This window comes from Dermochelys coriacea, chromosome 5 (assembly GCF_009764565.3).
Source record: "Dermochelys coriacea isolate rDerCor1 chromosome 5, rDerCor1.pri.v4, whole genome shotgun sequence".
Lineage (NCBI taxonomy): Eukaryota > Metazoa > Chordata > Testudines > Dermochelyidae > Dermochelys > Dermochelys coriacea.
The window spans coordinates 36,067,718-36,084,483 of record NC_050072.1 but is presented as its reverse complement, the minus strand read 5'-3'; the positions used below and the strand labels follow the sequence as shown (position 1 = coordinate 36,084,483).

At 42.8% G+C, this 16,766-nt stretch overlaps 1 protein-coding gene across 3 annotated transcripts in view; it reads right to left on the bottom strand.

Annotated features, from left to right (window-relative positions):
• Positions 1 to 9,076: 9,076 nt before the first annotated feature.
• The window catches only part of IL31RA (interleukin 31 receptor A), a 79,531-nt gene continuing 71,841 nt past the window's right edge, over positions 9,077 to 16,766 (bottom strand). For all 3 annotated transcript variants that reach the window (XM_038403840.2, XM_038403839.2, XM_043514787.1), the window contains exons 18-19: positions 15,394 to 15,472; positions 9,077 to 13,965 (exon numbers count right to left, since the gene is read on the bottom strand). In XM_038403840.2, the coding sequence (XP_038259768.1) occupies positions 13,492 to 13,965; positions 15,394 to 15,472 (553 nt within the window). In that variant the 3' untranslated portion in view covers positions 9,077 to 13,491. The remainder of the gene's footprint in view (positions 13,966 to 15,393; positions 15,473 to 16,766) is intronic.

Below are 16,766 nucleotides of genomic sequence, written 5' to 3'. Positions count from 1 at the left end.
TATGATAAACCCATTGTTTCATGTTCTCTGTGTGTGTGTATATAAATCTCTCCTCTGTTTTTTCCACCAAATGCATCCGATGAAGTGAGCTGTAGCTCACGAAAGCTTATGCTCTAATAAATTTGTTAGTCTCTAAGGTGCCACAAGTACTCCTTTTCTTTTTGCGAATAAAAGCTGAGGAATCTAGTCGTAAACAGTTACCAATTATTTCATAGGTATAAGATCTGCTCATCTTGAGACCATTTTGCAGGCATAATAAAATATAGCATCTTATTTACAATAAAATACATACTGTGGCAAAACGATAACAGCTAACTTATTAATTAGCACCAGTGTATTTTTTTTCTATTTGGATGATTTTAGGGGCAGGAGGAGAATGGGAATATTCCAGGGTTTGCATTTGCACCTACCTGTAACATATATATAATATAACTTTATTATATTTCAGAGAGCTGCTGAAATATTTGGAATTCTGGAGGACAGAAGAGGATTAAGAGCTGAATATGTATAAGCTCATAGGTGGCGGGCATAAAAATCTATTAATATGTGAAGAGTGTAAACCCCAAGGAGGGAGAGGAATCATTTAGTGTGGTACCCATAAATATAAGTACAATTATCAAGAAGAACTAGGAAGTAGCATTTTTCAGGATGATATGAAAGTGTGTTATGGGAGTAATGAGATGAAATTATGAGAGGAAAAATTGAGAAACAATCTCAGGGAAAACTTCCTAGAAGTGAAAGTATACAGCTGTGACATTCTTCCAAAGGTTAGTCACCTGGGATATTTACATCTAGATTAAAGACACTAGAAATGTTACTGTGGGGAACAATGTAGGTTAGAGAAACATCTGGACTGAATGACTTAATTGTTTTCTCCATTTCTAACATCTGAGATTTTCAAAGCGAAAACTGTGGTATTCAGGAACAATGGCATCAAGGGTACGTCTAGAGTACTGTGTGTGTGGAGTAAACAAGTAAGGAAGCAATGTTTAGTATATAAAAAATGCTAGTGCACTGCTGGCAACGTGCCAACATTTTGTCCTATGATTGAACTGGAATAATCACACATTCACAAGACTTATTCTGATGGACAAAGAAATCTGGCTTTGGATGAAAAGCAGACTCCAAAGGAAATCAGCAATTCTAAAAAATGCCTGATACGGGATATTTGCTAAACAGATGTTTTTCTCAGAATTAGAAGAGAAGTGTCTTGTACTTGAGTCTCAATTTTATTTCCTAATTTTATGCATATTAACTTACATTGCAGGCAACAAAACTTTTCATTTGACCTCATTTCCATTTAACTATTCTGGTTCACAATATTTGTTTGAAAGACAGAACTTTAAAATTATTTTTAAAAGAGAGAAAGGACACTCTACTGACTGCAAGCAACCCAAACTCTCCTCAACTCAGCAAAAGAAACCACTGCCCACATGCCTGGAGCACATCAGACAACGGACTTGGCAATCCAAAATGTACGTGAAAGAGAACAAGAGAAATGGCAGGACGTACTGAGTCACCTCACAGCAGTGCTCTCGGCTCTGGCAGATTGTGAACTTTGGGTGGCTGAAGAGCATTTGTCAATGCACAAAAGGAAAAGATCTGAGGGAAAGGTCATCTGAAAAAAAGAAACCCAAGCCAGGTCTACATTACAGAGCTATATTGGTATAACTGTGTTGCTCAAGAGTGTGAAAAATCCACACTCCTAAGCAACCTACTTATACCAATCTAAACCCCCACATAGAGAGTGCTATGTCAGTGAGACAGCTTCTCCTGCCAGCATAGCTACCACTTCTCGAGGAGGTAAATTAACTACGCTCTCCCATCAGCATAGTAGCATCTTCACTAATGTGCTACAGTGGCTCAGGAGTGGCGCTGTAGGGCTGAAGGTGAAGGCAACCCCCCAGGATGCCATCTGGAAATAAGTCAGCTTATAGAAATATGAGGATCTTTATATACAGGAGTTAATCTAGGATCACTTCCTTTGGAATCACATCTGTGCCAGAGAGTGGGCTAGCGGGAACAAGGAACTAAACCATTAGAGCATGAGACATTTTAGGCATTTCAGATCTTGTTGAAGGGCCATGGGAGAACCCAAAGCTGGCTATAGAAAAGGAATGGCACACTATATTGCCATTCAAATACCTTGAGTCAGGCTTCAAAAATCACAAGATTGTTTTAGAAGTCATAAGATTTTTTTAAAATAGTGTTAGATTCTTTTTCTTTGACTTCTGGTTTCTGAACCAGTAGGATTATGTTTTCAAGCTTTTCATTACAGCCATGGGGGCTAGAAACATACAATTTTTAAATAAAAAAACTTCTCATATAATCACTTGACTCCAGGAGCTGGGGCTTAAAGGAAAGCCTCTATATTGTGAGAGCTGGCAACACTGGTAGAACCTGCTGGTACTAGATTACAAAGATAATTCAGAAAATTAGACACAGACACAAAGAATGGGGTAAATTAACTTGATTTTGCCAAACAAAATCCATTAACTATATACAAATAAAACTTTACACTAGAACAGAAGAGTTGGAAAAAGCTTTCTGGGAAAAGAGACAAATGGACCATCCCCTGAGGGATGAATGCACCATACAGAGCCTGCAGCTGCAGTGCAGCTTCTCTGCCATCCTTGAAAGAAACCTACAGTTGAGCAATTAGTGGTGATCAGTCTCTCCTGCAAATGCAGAGTTGTTAACTCATGCAATTATATTAAAAGTCTTATGATATTTGGTGGTGGGTGTTGTCATGCTCCTGTACCAGGTATGGAGTGGCTACAGAGCTTCCTTATACACACCAGATGTGTTCATCATAAGATCCTTCAATGCTCTGCCAGGTTGCAGATGAGGTTAGCTTAAATGAGGTGTTTTACACACCTCCCCACCGAGTGGCTGAACAGTAATACAGTTTAGCATTTCACTACATCTCCCTTGTTAAGTTCTACATTCCTGCCATTTACAATATTTACACTATCACACTGTCTTTGAAGTTCAGCATGTATCAGTCTGTTAAGTGTCTCTCATTTCTAATTACATGACTTGAACATGAAACAACTTCATCATCTGGTTGTCCATCAGCTGCAATGATTGGCTACGGGGCTGTCCCTAGACATTGTGGTGCCCTATGCACCCCCCCCCGGGAGGGGGGGCTGGCATCTCCAAGCCTCCGTGGGGCAGGGACTGTGCCCAAGGTCTGTGGGGGGCAGGAGCAGGCTTGGGAGTGGCAGGGGGAAAACCGCCCCCCAGCACAAGCTGGCAGAGTGGAGCAAAGCGGGTTGGGACTGGGTCGATCCACTGCCCGCTGCCCAGTGAGTGCAGGGCCTGCCCGACCCCTGCTGCAGTCCCCCGGGACGTAGCTCAGGGGAAAGAGTGGAGTGGGGGCAGGGCTGGGGCAGAGCAGGGGTGGGAAGAGGCTGGACGAGGGTGGAGCAGGGGTGGGAGCTATGGGTAAGGGGTGGAATGGGCTTGGAGTGGGAGCAGGGGCAGCTTTCTTGGCTGGCTCAACCGGCCGGGGGATCAGGCTGACCGCTGGAGCAGCACGCAGCTGCGTAGGGCACCAGGAAATTTGGGGCAATTTGGTGACCCAAATTTCCTGGTGCCCTACACAGCTGCATAGTTTGCATATGGGTAAGGACAGCCCTTACTGGCTGTGATCAGTCTGGAATCCCTGAGTCACTTTGTTCTGCATCTGCCAGCCGTAGAGTTTGCTCTGTTGATTGTTCTTTCTGAGGAACAAACTGTAGATGTCAACAGTTCCTCCACTGTCGGTCTTGATGACAGATGGTGCGGGCGCTGAATTCTTTTTCTACACAACAATTGGAATTGTCCATCCCTTTTCTCCATTCAGTTTGACAAACACACTCACCAGGTTCCAGACCCAACAGTTCTCTAACTGAGTGATGTCTGTTGTAAAAGCTCTTTCAGCCTTTTTATCCAATTTGGCTACTCTCTTCATATCTGGCCACTTTGGAGAGAAAACTACTGTTCCAACTTTGGAAAAGAGCCTAAGTTATCTTTCCATCAGGAAATCTGCTGGACTAAATCCAAGAGCTGCTGGTGGTGTTGATCTGTAACTCAGAAGATCAAGTAATAGATAGGTTTCAGAGTAGCAGCCGCGTTAGTCTGTATTCGCAAAAAGAAAAGGAGTACTTGTGGCACCTTAGAGACTAACAAATTTATTTGAGCATAAGCTTTCGTGAGCTACAGCTCCGATGAAGTGAGCTGTAGCTCACGAAAGCTTATGCTCAAATAAATTTGTTAGTCTCTAAGGTGCCACTAGTACTCCTTTTCTTTTTAAGTAATAGAAACTCCTGCTGTAGGACTTTCTTGGCTATCTGCACAGCTCTCTCAGCCTCTCCATTCACTTATGGGTAATATGGGCTACTAGTAAATGATCAAAATCATATTTCATTTGGAATGACTTAAATTCTGCTATAGCGAATTGTGGTCTATTGTCTATCACTAGTCGTTCTGGAGTACCAAAAGGAGGAAAAATGTGCTTCAGTTTCTCAACAACATGCAATATGTCTTTCAAACACATCACTGCTATATAGCTGGTAAAATAGTCCACAATGACCAGGCAATGATGTCCTCTGAATCTGTGTAAATCTGCAGCTAGTGTCTTTCAAGATCTCTCTGGTAGGTGTGTTTGTACCCCATACTTTTCAACATTGTCTCTTCAGTTGATTTGTACTGGATCTCCTTTCAAAAGTTCAATATCACCAAATCCTTTGTCGCGTTCTTCCCCCTTTCTCACTAGGCCCATCATAACTGCCACACTACGCCTAAGAAGGTCGTTGATCACATGCTCTCTGAATGCCTAGCTTTTGTCTTCGTAAGTCATTTCTGTGGTGAACTGGCCCATGCAGTTCAGAGTACCTCCAGGGCTAGTCAGAGCTGTGTCAGATGACTTCAGCTCTGGGAGGGATTGAAGGCAATTGTAAGTCACTTCAGAGCTTGCTTATCCACAGCAGATGTGTTCCTCATAAGGTAAGATCCTTTCATTAAGGTGACCAGACATCCTGTTTTTAAAGGGACAGTCCTGTATTCAAGCCCTCCTGCAGTTGTCCCGACTTTTTCTTAAAAATGGGCAAGTTGTCCTGTATTTTCTGTCTCGGTGCCATCAGTACTGGTGGGTCCTGCTGCTGGCTGGATCCCTGTTCGCCAGTTGTCTGCCCACCAGCAGTGAGTGGGTGGGTCCACTGGCCAACAATGCGGGTGGGTGTGCAAGGCTGGTGAGGGGGGAAAAGATGCAGCGTGTGGGGCCAGCTGCTCCCCCTACTAGTCTGTCAGCACAGCCCCTGCTGCATGCTGGCTCTCAGCCAGCAGGGCCCTGCCCTGCATCCCATTTCCGGCCAGCACAGGCTGCGAGCTCCAGTGGTTGGTGAGTTCAGGCAGGCACCAGGTGGCAGCCAGTTCTGTGTCACCTCTGCTGCCCACCCATCAGCCCTTTATGTGCTCCCCACCCACTCCTTGCTTTGCCCCTCCCCACTGCTTCTCCATATCCCCTCCAGCAGGATGTATCCCGCTCCCAGCATTGTGCAGAGAACCAGCCCCTGGTTGGAGCACTCTGCTCACTAACAGCCTGGCTGGCGGGCTCCTTCCTTCCCTCACTGCCTCTCTGGCTGGTCTGGTGTTCCAGGAAACCCCAAGACCCTTCAGCTTGGGGTGCTGGCTAGGAAGAGCCAAGCCCTGCTTTACCCAAAGCCCCGCCCAGCACTGGCACAGGGAAGCCTCTCTGCCCCTCAGCTAAGCTCTGGAGTGGCAGGGGAGAAAGCAGTTTCCAACCTGTTCACACCCCGACCCTGCAGGATCCACAGCAGCCTCCAGAGCAGGGGCTTAGCACCCTCTTCACCCGCATCTCTCTCCCCCTGCCCTGGGGCCTGTCCCCAGGGAGCGTGGGGCTGCTCCATCCCTTAGGCACACTCATCTGCTGAGCCACCTCTCGGGTCTGGTTCACTGAAGTTCCTGTAGTCAAGTTCCCTGGCCCCTGGTGCACAATGGAGCCTTAGGGCTTAACCCCTTCCTGCCTACACTGTAGCCAGGGGACAGGAGGCGGCTGGGTTATGTTGTTGGCCAACGGCAGCCTGGAGGTGTTAGCTGCCTTTAGATGCTGTGCGGGCAGGAAGGGACAAGCTGCTTCCAGCCCGGGCCGGGGGAGGGGGAGTGGGAAAGAAGAGATGAGCTCTACAAATACACAGGCCAGTTCATCCCCCACCTTCTCCACCCCTGCCCCCGCCCCCGGAGCAGCTCCTGTCCCTTCCTTCCCATACAGTGCCAAAAGGCTGCTGCTGACCACATTCTGGTGTAAATCCTGGCAGAAATCTGGGGATGGGGGACATGTGACCCTACATGCTCCCCTTCCCCCCATGTGCTGCTTTGGGAAGACACGGTGACAGGCAGTGTCTAATTCCTCTAATTTTTTACGTCCATGTGCGGAATTAATTTTATGTGCACCAATGTGGAGGTAATGGTGGACATCACCTTCATGTTGGTGCACATAACAAAATTCACGTGGTGGGGGTGGGGCTGAGGGGTTTGGTGTGTGGGAGGAGGCTCAGGGCTGGGGCAGAGGGTTGAGGTGTGGGGGGGATGAGGGCTCTGGCTGGGGGTGCGGGTGGGGGCTCTGGGCTGGGGTAGAAGGTTGGAGTGTGGGGGAGTTCTTTGGTGGGGCCAGGGATGAGGGATTTGAGGTGCAGGCTGCCCTGGGGCTGTAGTGGGGGAAGATGACTCCCCCCCTCCCCAGCCCTCTCTTGCCACAACAGCTCTGGACTGGGAGAGGGGTGCCTCTCCCCAGCCGCGGAAGCTCCAGTGGGGCTGGGCTGGGCCAGGCTGGGCCCAGGGAGGGGCTCCTCTCCCCAGCAGCTCTGACAGGCCTGGGCCGAGCTAAAGGAGGGGCTCCTTCCCTGGCCGAGGCAGGTCCATACTGGGGCTGGCGGGGAGGGGCACCTCTCCCCGTCGCAGCCCTGAGCGGGGCTTAAAAGGCAGCTGCGCAGCCACAGGCCGATCCGTCCCGGGGGCCCAACCAGGCACGGGGGGCAGAGATCTCTGGACAGGGAAAGTCAGGTCAATCGGTTATTCCCCATGTGTGAGAGAGGTGTACAAAGGAGAAAGAGAGAGAGAAAGAAAGAGAGTGTCTCTCACCTTTCCCCATTTGTTTGTGGGGGGGAAGGTAGGTGTTGTGTGTCACCCCTCCCCGTGTGAACCCTAAAGATAAGAAGAATGCAACTACGCAGTATTTCTTTTTAACAGGGGCTCAGTCAACTTTATGTTAATTTGAATGTTTAAACGATTGATTGCCGTTGAACGTGGTTGAATACGAGTAATTTTACCAGGTGTCCCCTATTCAGCATAGAGAAATATGGTCACCCTATCTGGAAGGCTCTCCCAGGTATGGCCAGGGTTCATATCTTCAAATAAGATTTTTACCAGGGTGCCACCTACTGGCCAAACAGTATAATACAGTTTAGCATTCTATTACAGTTTGGAGGTTTGCTTTAAGTTTCACAAGAACTCATAATTGCTAAAGTCAAACTCAAAACACTTCCTATAGTTAATAATGGCCATCTCCCATTACTTTCAGTGGGATTTAAACCAAGCTGCCCATCAGTTCTCTGGTCTTTATACAAGGGAATTAGGGTGCTCTAATCCAGTTGTTCTCAACCAGGGGTATGCATACCCCTGGGGATACACAGAGGTCTTCTAGGAGCAGGTACATCAACTCACCTATTGGCCTAGTTTTACAGCAGATTACATAAGAAGCACAAGTAAAGTCAGTACAAACCAAAATTTCCTATAGACAATGACTTGTTTATAGGGCTCTATATACTATACACTGAAATGTAAGTACAATATTTATATTCCAATTATTTTATAATTATAAGGTAAAAATGAGATATTAAGTCATTTTTCTGTAATAATGTACTGTGTCACTTTTGTATTTTTATGTCTGAATTTGTAAGCAAATGAGGTGAAACATGGTTTATGCAAAACAAAGACTTCTGAAAGGGGTACAGTAGTTTGGAAAGGTTGAGAGCCACTGTTCTTATCAAGACAGGTGCTGCTCTCTGGCTACATCTACACTGTGAGCTAAGAGTGTGATTCTCAACTTGTGTAGACGTACTTGTGCTAGGTCTCATCTCAGCTAGCATGCTAAAAATAATAAACAGGGTGTTTTTTTTCAAATCAGTACCTTTCCCATGCACATACCACTTACCATCTCTGAGGTTCCCCACGACTGGGAAGAATCTCAGGGAGGTAAAGTCACAAACATGTATTACAAAAATGCTATCATGGCCTGTCTGGAAAACGAACAATAATCAGATTTTTTTTCATACTCCAAAAGCCACAGCACCTGCAATGGCCAGACCATCAAGGACGGGGTCTCTATCAAATGTGGAGTGCCTGGCCAACCTGAGGGGGCAAAAAAGAAAGAGTCGGATGAGACATTTTCAGACTTCATAGCAGTGTCTTCTCCCCCTTCCTACCAAATCAAAGCTGGGTGAGAAGTGGAGGCAGTACTGAGGACCCACAGGGAGAAAGAAATGGAGCTCATAAACAAGACTGTGACAGTGGCCGAGGATAGCACTGCAGTCACCAGGGAAAGCATTACCATAGCCAGAGAGAGCTTGGAAATGGAAAGGGAGATACTGGAGGTTATATCAAGCCAAAATTCACTGCTTCATCACAGGCTGATGCTAAGACAGCAGGCGCTGCCGCCCTGTGTATTGGGACCCAGCCATGTTCTTCAGCCCCTCAACAATACAATAGTGGGACCACGCCGCAACTCCTCCCCGATCTACCCCTGCAGCAGTGGTTCCAGAAGCCATTCTTCTTGTAGAGTCAACATCTGGGCACAGAGGACAGTTGCACCAGGGACCCCAGCACCCCTCATAACTTTGCACTGTGCCACTCAATCCCAGAAGTCCCATGAACAACAAGAGGCAGAACCAAAGCACAAACTCCCTGGGACTTTCAGGCCCTCCACCCCTTAACTGTTGTTCTGCCCTGCATTGCATCATCAATTTTAGCTGCACTATTGTTTTGTTAAATGTATGTTTGCCAAAAGTTGTTTTAGTATTGTTTCTATAACAACTTTATTTTTGGTCTGTTACATTACTGTTGTTTCATAATAAAAAAATTAAAATTCATACATGACTCATTATTGCATGAAAGTCAGAAACTCTTTTAAACAAAGTTAAAATAATGTGCAGAGTTTTTAAAAAGTACTTGAACAAGTCCCCACTTGCATCACCCATAAGCACTGCACACAGTGAACCCAAATCCCCCCTCCGTGGGCTAATGGCTGATTGTAGTGTCACACATTTTCAGGGATAAGACTCAAAATAAGAACAACAGGCATCCCTAACAATATTTCCCCTTGTGTTTCCATTTACAATGGGACATCTGCTGTTCTTACCACTGAGCAAATATTCTCATGAATATTGTGCAGAATACAACACAGTGATATAATGGTTGGCATGTTTTTTTCTGCTGCTTCCAACCTATTACACAAATGGCACCATCTCCCTTTCAGACAGCCAAATGCATACTTGACTATCGTTCTGCAACTACTGAGTCCACAATTAAAAAGTTCCTTCCTTCAGTCCCGACGGCCTATGAATGGTACATTAACCAGTAGGGACTAAGTTAGATCTCCCAGAATAATTGAAGGAACTAGAGACACTTAATTCAAATTTATATGTCCCACCACTAAAACCTGGATCCTCAAAAACCATCAGTACAGCTAAATTTCTCATTGGAAATTATTGCTACTTTATATTTGACTTAACACTTTTTATCCAAGGATCAAAATGTGCTTTAAAATATAGTCTCACGACACATTTGACAAATAGCCATTTTACAGAAGAGGAAACTGAGGTATGGAGAGACTCATCCAAGATTACACAGAAAGGGGGACAGAGCCAGTCCTAATTCCCAGTCCTATGCCTTTCTCACCAAAACCCATCCTTCCTCACTTCTCATTGCTTAGAAAATTTAAGGGTGTGTATTCACATGCTCTAGCAGTAAAAACAACCAACCAAACACAAAAACCCCACTACTACCATGAAATTCTGATTTATTTTTTTAAATAACCAATACAGAGCAGATGCATTCAAAAATAAATGAAAAACTCTGATTAAAATAGTGCATTAGATATGATAGTTGTGTGACTGCAATCACTTGGCTTTTTTATACACAAGTATTTAACTGTATTGAAAAGGTTACAGATTATTGGTCTTGCTCATGCAGTCCATGCATTTATGCATGCAGTCTAATTTTTAATAAAGATTATAGTGTAGACTGTCCTATGTTTTAAACCACTTTCGCTAACTGGTCCATGAACCAATGTTGATCTGTGAAGCACTTACTGGTGGTCTTCAGAAAGCTGGTCACATGTTTATGTCTCCTTATTTCCAGCCGCTAAATTGCATTAATGCTTCCCTAATATCACTTCCCCATGTAAACAATTGATACAGATGCCACAATGATATTATTTGATGGTCAATGGGAGGGAAGATGGTCCTGGAGACAATCTCTGCATTCACACTGAATAAGTTTGAGAAAAGTTCTAGACAATTTGGTGTTTGCAGGAACATGTTTTCAACGTTTTTTTAAACAGTAAATGTTATTAGTATCCATTAATTATACTCAACAGGCAATGCACACTTTCCCACAGCCTCAGCTCTGATTTGGAGGGATCATCCCTAAGAGTGAGAGGATTAAGTTGACTCACCATGCACATTCAGTACCCAGACGAAGAATGCCAGCAAGGATGATGATGATGACGATTACTGTAGTGCCTAGGAGTCCTAGTTTTAGAATGCCAATTAATGCAAATTCTGGTAGCCAGCAGACCAACAATTCATTTCACATTGGTCTCCCAACCCTTTTCACATTGTAACAATTTCTGGATACTGCCAATGTGGGCTACATTCAATTCACTGATTTCAAAAGTAATGGCTTTATAGCCCATTATCAGTCCCTGGCACCATTTAGAATTTATCTACACTGCAGCTGGAAGCATGTCTGCCTCCCAGCCCACGTAGACAAACACACACTAGCTCTGCTTGAGCTAGCATGCTAAAGATAGCAGTGTGGACATTGCTGCACAGGACAGCCACCCAAGTACAAGCCCACCCAACACTTGGATCTTTACTCAGGTAGCTAGCCCATGCCGCTACATCCACTCAGCTATTTTTAGCCTGATAGCTCAAGGAGATCTAGCACTCATCTGTCTGTCCATGTGGGCTGGGAGGAACACACTTAGCTGCAGTGTAAACATACCCTCAGTCACCTTTGTTGTGCTATTGAGATAAAATGCAAAGAAAATAAAAATGGTTAATAATATCTTGAAAATAATAAATGGACAAGCCACGTATCTCATTAGGTCTGGCTGCTCAAACAGTGAATGGGGACTTGAACACTTGTCATTTTAACTTTTAATATTTTTTACTGAGCTCTGTCAGTGTGCTTGGATCTATACAAATATAGAAGGCGGCTTGGCCTTTATTCTAATTGACTTTTTGATTCCATTTTTCAGGTCTATAAAGAACCAGTCCCCTTATGAACATTTTTTTCTTTCGATCTTTAATGTGCCTCTGGTGTAACCACAAGAGTTTCCCTCTTCCATGCTCAATAAGTTTGCTTATTTTAATTTGTCAAAAACATCTAATACACTTGGCATATTACAATAAAAACATTTTAAAAATTCAGGTGAATTATTTCCAAAAGATAACATTTCCAACCCATCCAAAAAAAATTCTTTCCCTTCAAACATTTCACTGAGACCAGTTTGAGTAACCTGCTCAGGGAAAGCCTGGAAAGACAGGTAGGCCTTGCAGCATGTCTTGGGATGTCAATAAATCGGATCAAGGGGCAGAGGCTGAGAGAAGTCTAGAGTCAACGAGCCACCACAAATTAAATCTGCCACTAACTCCCTCCTGTTCATGGGGTTGAGAACTGTTAGATATTGTATCTCAGTTAATCACAGTTAACTGAGCCTCCTAACCTGCATAAAAGTATTTGAGATATCACCAGAGTGCATACAGAATCATCCCAAAGAACAGGAAGATGGGGATGGTAGAAAGACAGGCAGTATAAACCAAATGGAAATTGGAATTAAGTGCTGAAGTATCCACTTACAAGTGTACATATCTGGGTATTAAGCAACTGAGATGGGTCATTTTTTTAATGTTTTTGCAAATCATCAAATTATCATCAGAATTCTCTATGGGACTGATTCTGATCTCATTTCAAGAGTAACACTACTGAATTCAATGAAGTTATATAGTGCAAAATTGAGCTCTGGACTGAGTCCTACTTGCCTAGACATTTCTAAAGATGGCATGCTCAAAAAAGATTCTAGGATTTCCAAGTGTAATTTCCAGAAAGTCTAGGTTTAATGTGATAATCTTCCAGGGACTCCTTTGACTACTCAGTTCGATTAATCATTTTCCTTTAATTAGAGGAGAAACACTACGTTGAATATAGATTCAGTGCTCTTTTCTACACAAGAGGCTGTGTTCAGTTAAGCCATTTCAGTCAAGGAAGTCAATGCATCAACTGGAGAAGCAGCAGGAGGGCCAGGAGAGAACTACAATGACAAAAGGAGTAAGATGATAGAATGGGGCACACGGAGTGACATTGAGTGACAAACAAACAGGAGAAATGAAAAACAGAGTAAAATACAGAAGATAAAACCAAGACAAAAGGAAACAGGAGCATGACAGAGAATCCAGCAAAATCTATGGCCACAGATAAAATCTTGTCAGACACAAACAGGAAGCAGAACATCCAAACCAGACGATTGAAGTGGCAAGAGGAACAGTGAAGCCTACACTACAAATAGAATTGAAAACAGAAGTTAAGGCAAGGAAGAATGGGAAAAGAGAAGTTCTATTTCTTGTAACTTTAAGAAAGAAGAAAGGAAGGGATTTGAAGATCCTGGCTATGTTTGAGTAAGCATGCACTGCCTTAGCAACAGCCAGCTTCAGGAAGAGATTGTCAAGAAGGAAATCAGCATCATGCTTGCACTGATGGATGCTGTCACAGTAAAAATAAATTTGTTTTAAAAAACTGGAAGGGGAGGGATAAGAAGAATTAAGTGTGCTTCCTTTGCCTTACTACTGGCGCATATTTCTCTGTCTGTTAAACAGAATAATATGAAGTCAAAATTAACAGATGATGAAATGCATGAATTCCTTCAAAGTAGTTCAAACAAACTAGGAATTTTCAGTCAAGTAAGTGATGCCAAGAGAACTTGAATGCATGTATGTATGAAAGGCAACACTCCCTCCAAGAGAAAGCAGGAGACCAGCTGAATAGTACAATACCTCAAAATGACTTTGCAGATATGTACTGATCAGCTGTGGTCTGTTCAAAGGATGTCCAGTGTCACATGTGGTTGCCTTAGAGTGTTTCGCTGAAAAGGGGCTAAGACAAGCAACTGGTTTTTGGCTTTGTTACTATATTCTGGCAAATTCACAGAAATTAGAAATTCCCTTGTATTACAGAATTTTTCAGATATGGATTGATTTTAGTTTCTTCTTTGAAATCTGTGTGTTCTAGAACTTCCTCCTTTTCATTCTCTTTGGAATTCTCAACTGAAGAACGCAAGGACTTACATAAGCCCTCTTTTGATATTTCTAGATGCTGATGTTGGTTTCTCCTGGTAGGGATCAAAGCTGAAAGCAGCATTTGATTCCTGTAGACTTGTTCTGTAACTATATATGGAATTGATGGTGATAGAGGTTTTACTTCATATTCTTCACCGTAAAAAATATTTTTATGTCCATTACTCATGTCCTTTTTACAAACATTTGTATGTTTAGAATCATAGTTCTCATGACTCTTTACTAATAATGCAGTATGGTCTTCAGCAGGAAAGCATGATTCCAAAACACAGATGCCTTCAGGATCTACTGTCCCATCCTCAGATTGTACTTTTTTCAGAGGCGAATTATTCTGTCAGTAAAAAAAAAAGAGACACTTGAAACTTACATCAGTACAAAGGAAGATACATTACAAAGATCTTTTAAAAGAATACCCCTCCACACACACACTTCAGCTCTGTTCAAGTCTGTATGTTTAAGAAGCCAGTTAATGAAACCTTGTTATGCATTTCTCTTGAAATAGTTTTCTGAAAAGTGTCTATGAAAATGGCAGTGTGAAGCTCCACATTTATTGTCTCAATGATTTCATATCAAATTTTCTCAGTTTACTAGTAAAATGACTGCTTTCTAACTGCAAGCCCTGCAAACTCAAACTGTGCCAGGAATCATGCTAGAATATTTTCATTTTGCATATGATGACCAGTAAATTCTACAGGCAAAATTTTCCCCATTGTCTTTAAATTACACTTTTAGTGACATCTGTCGACCTCTATTAGATTTCAATAAATACTATGCAAATAAATGAAAATGGAGCCAGTGGCAAAGCTGAAGATATGATACGATAATATGATAGGCACTAAGGAGGAACAGGTCAGTTGGACTCACTCTGCTCTTTGTACCATTGGGTGGGGAAGGTGGGGCCTGAGGATAAGCAGGGCACAGACACAGCTCAACGGACACTGTGGCCAAAAGATTCTGATCTCAAGCACATGTACACCAAAAGAAAAATACATAATGACAGGCACTCAGAGAAGAACCTTGATCTTAGTCCTCCACAGGAAAGCTGGGAGAGGGCCTGGGAAATTAAAAACTAAGAACTAAAGGTGACAGAGAAGCACTCTCAGACCCTCTCAGAGACAGGCATACAGATTTCTGCATACCTGTCATCTCCTGTGATGGGTCAGGCTAGGACATTCTTCATGGGTGTTTGTCAGTTTTTGTTAAGTTTACCTTTTATCTTTCTCTGCAACAAAACTTCACAAAAGTATAAACATCTGACAGTTTTAGTAATATGGTTTTGTTTACACTTATTCTGTATGAATTTTGTCTTGTAAAAAAGGGTAATAAATGCTATAATTTTAAACATGCTACTCTGACTCATAATTTAGGATGTAAACTCTTAAGATAAGTTGTAATCTAATGAGAATGGGCGAATTACTTTAGAGATGACTGCCCACTTAACTGGGCAGACAGATGAGCATCTGGAACATAGGTCCCATCACAGGCAGAAACTCATCTCATTCAAGACAAGTTGGGGAAAATGAACTACAGGAGTACAACGTATCATACTATATTAGAAAGTAGTAAATAAATATAGGTGCCTATGGAGGTATCTATAAAAGAAGGTTATGTTTGGTCAAATTCATCCCCGAGAGAGCATCATTATAATCATCACTGATTTAATTAATCTAGTCCATCATGCTTCAATTGTTTATCAGAAAATTTACTCACATTTACTCACATCACATATTTGTTTTTCTTAACAGCAATCTGATGTTACCTTAAGCACATCAGTAGGCCATTCCACAGCAATGCTCTCTGCAGGATCTGGTATATCAGGCCAGCAAACCTTTTTCAACCTGCAATTCAGAAAGGAGATTTGGCCTTTTGATGTAGGAATTAGATGACTGACATGATGAACACCATAGGAATATTGTACCAGTACATGAATGGATTAAATACAGAAAATGTGAATGGCAAACTTTTGTCAAGGGAAGTCCTTTCTCTGTATTCATTATCTAATTATTATAATAAGGGGAACTGCTTTCCCTCAAGTCAATTCTCATGGGCTAGAGAAAAATTGTTTAAAAGCAATACCAATGTGTTACCTGGAACCTGAGTTTTTGGTTTAAACCAATGTTTACCATTAAATACAGAAAATAAAGCTGCAATTGTAACTATTCAAGCTACATAAGCCAAATCTTTATTATGACATGCCTAAATTAGGCTTGGAATGAAGTCTGGGTTATTTTTTAGAGTATGTCCTCATTGTAAAGTTAACTTAACTCCTCCTAAGTTAACCTAGCTCAAGTGAGAGCAGCTGCAGTGCAAAACAATACAGGAACTCCTCACTGTGGTTTTATTAGCAGCTGATGAGTTGTGCTGACTTGAGCTGAAGCCGATACCTAAGGCTACAATTCTGTCACGGATCCTGTGGCAGGGCTTGGGCTTTGGCTTCAGCCCCGGGTGGCAGGGCTCAGGCTTCGACTTCAGCTGAAGCCTGAGCCTTTAACTTATCTTCACAGGGTCTTCTGTGGCGTGGGGCCCCAGGCAATTGTATTGATGTAGTGAAAACTGCATTACTGTGTGTACATTTCTGTGATTTATTGTTTATTGCCCATGTCCTCTTCATACCTTTTATTAAAAATACCCGTGCCAAAATCATAGCCTTACCAATATCCACGAGAGGCAAACCAACTTGAGTGAAGGGTTTGTGCATGTGGATGACATTCGAGTTAACTCTGCAGCAAAAATATGCTCTTTGGTTTTTTGTTTTTTTTAACTGCAACATAATTATCTGCCTATTTCACAGAAAAGATTGACTGCACTCAAGACACTGTCTCCAAATCAATACTCAGCAGTCTGTAGCATTCAGAAAAAAATTTAAAATTAGAATTTACATGGGAACACAACCTGAACAGTAGGAGCTCCCAGCCAAAATAGGGCAAGGCCAATTCATATATTTATATATAAAAAAGTGAATAAACCACTTTAATAAACATTAGTAATATTAAGGAAAAGTTAGCATATGTGACTCCATTTTGGTTTGGGGCCCACCATTGTCTAAAAGCAAGCACATCATGCACCAGGAGGAGTGTTCCTTAGATACTGCATTCCTGTGAAACCCCCCTCCCCCCCATTTCCAGCCTGTCT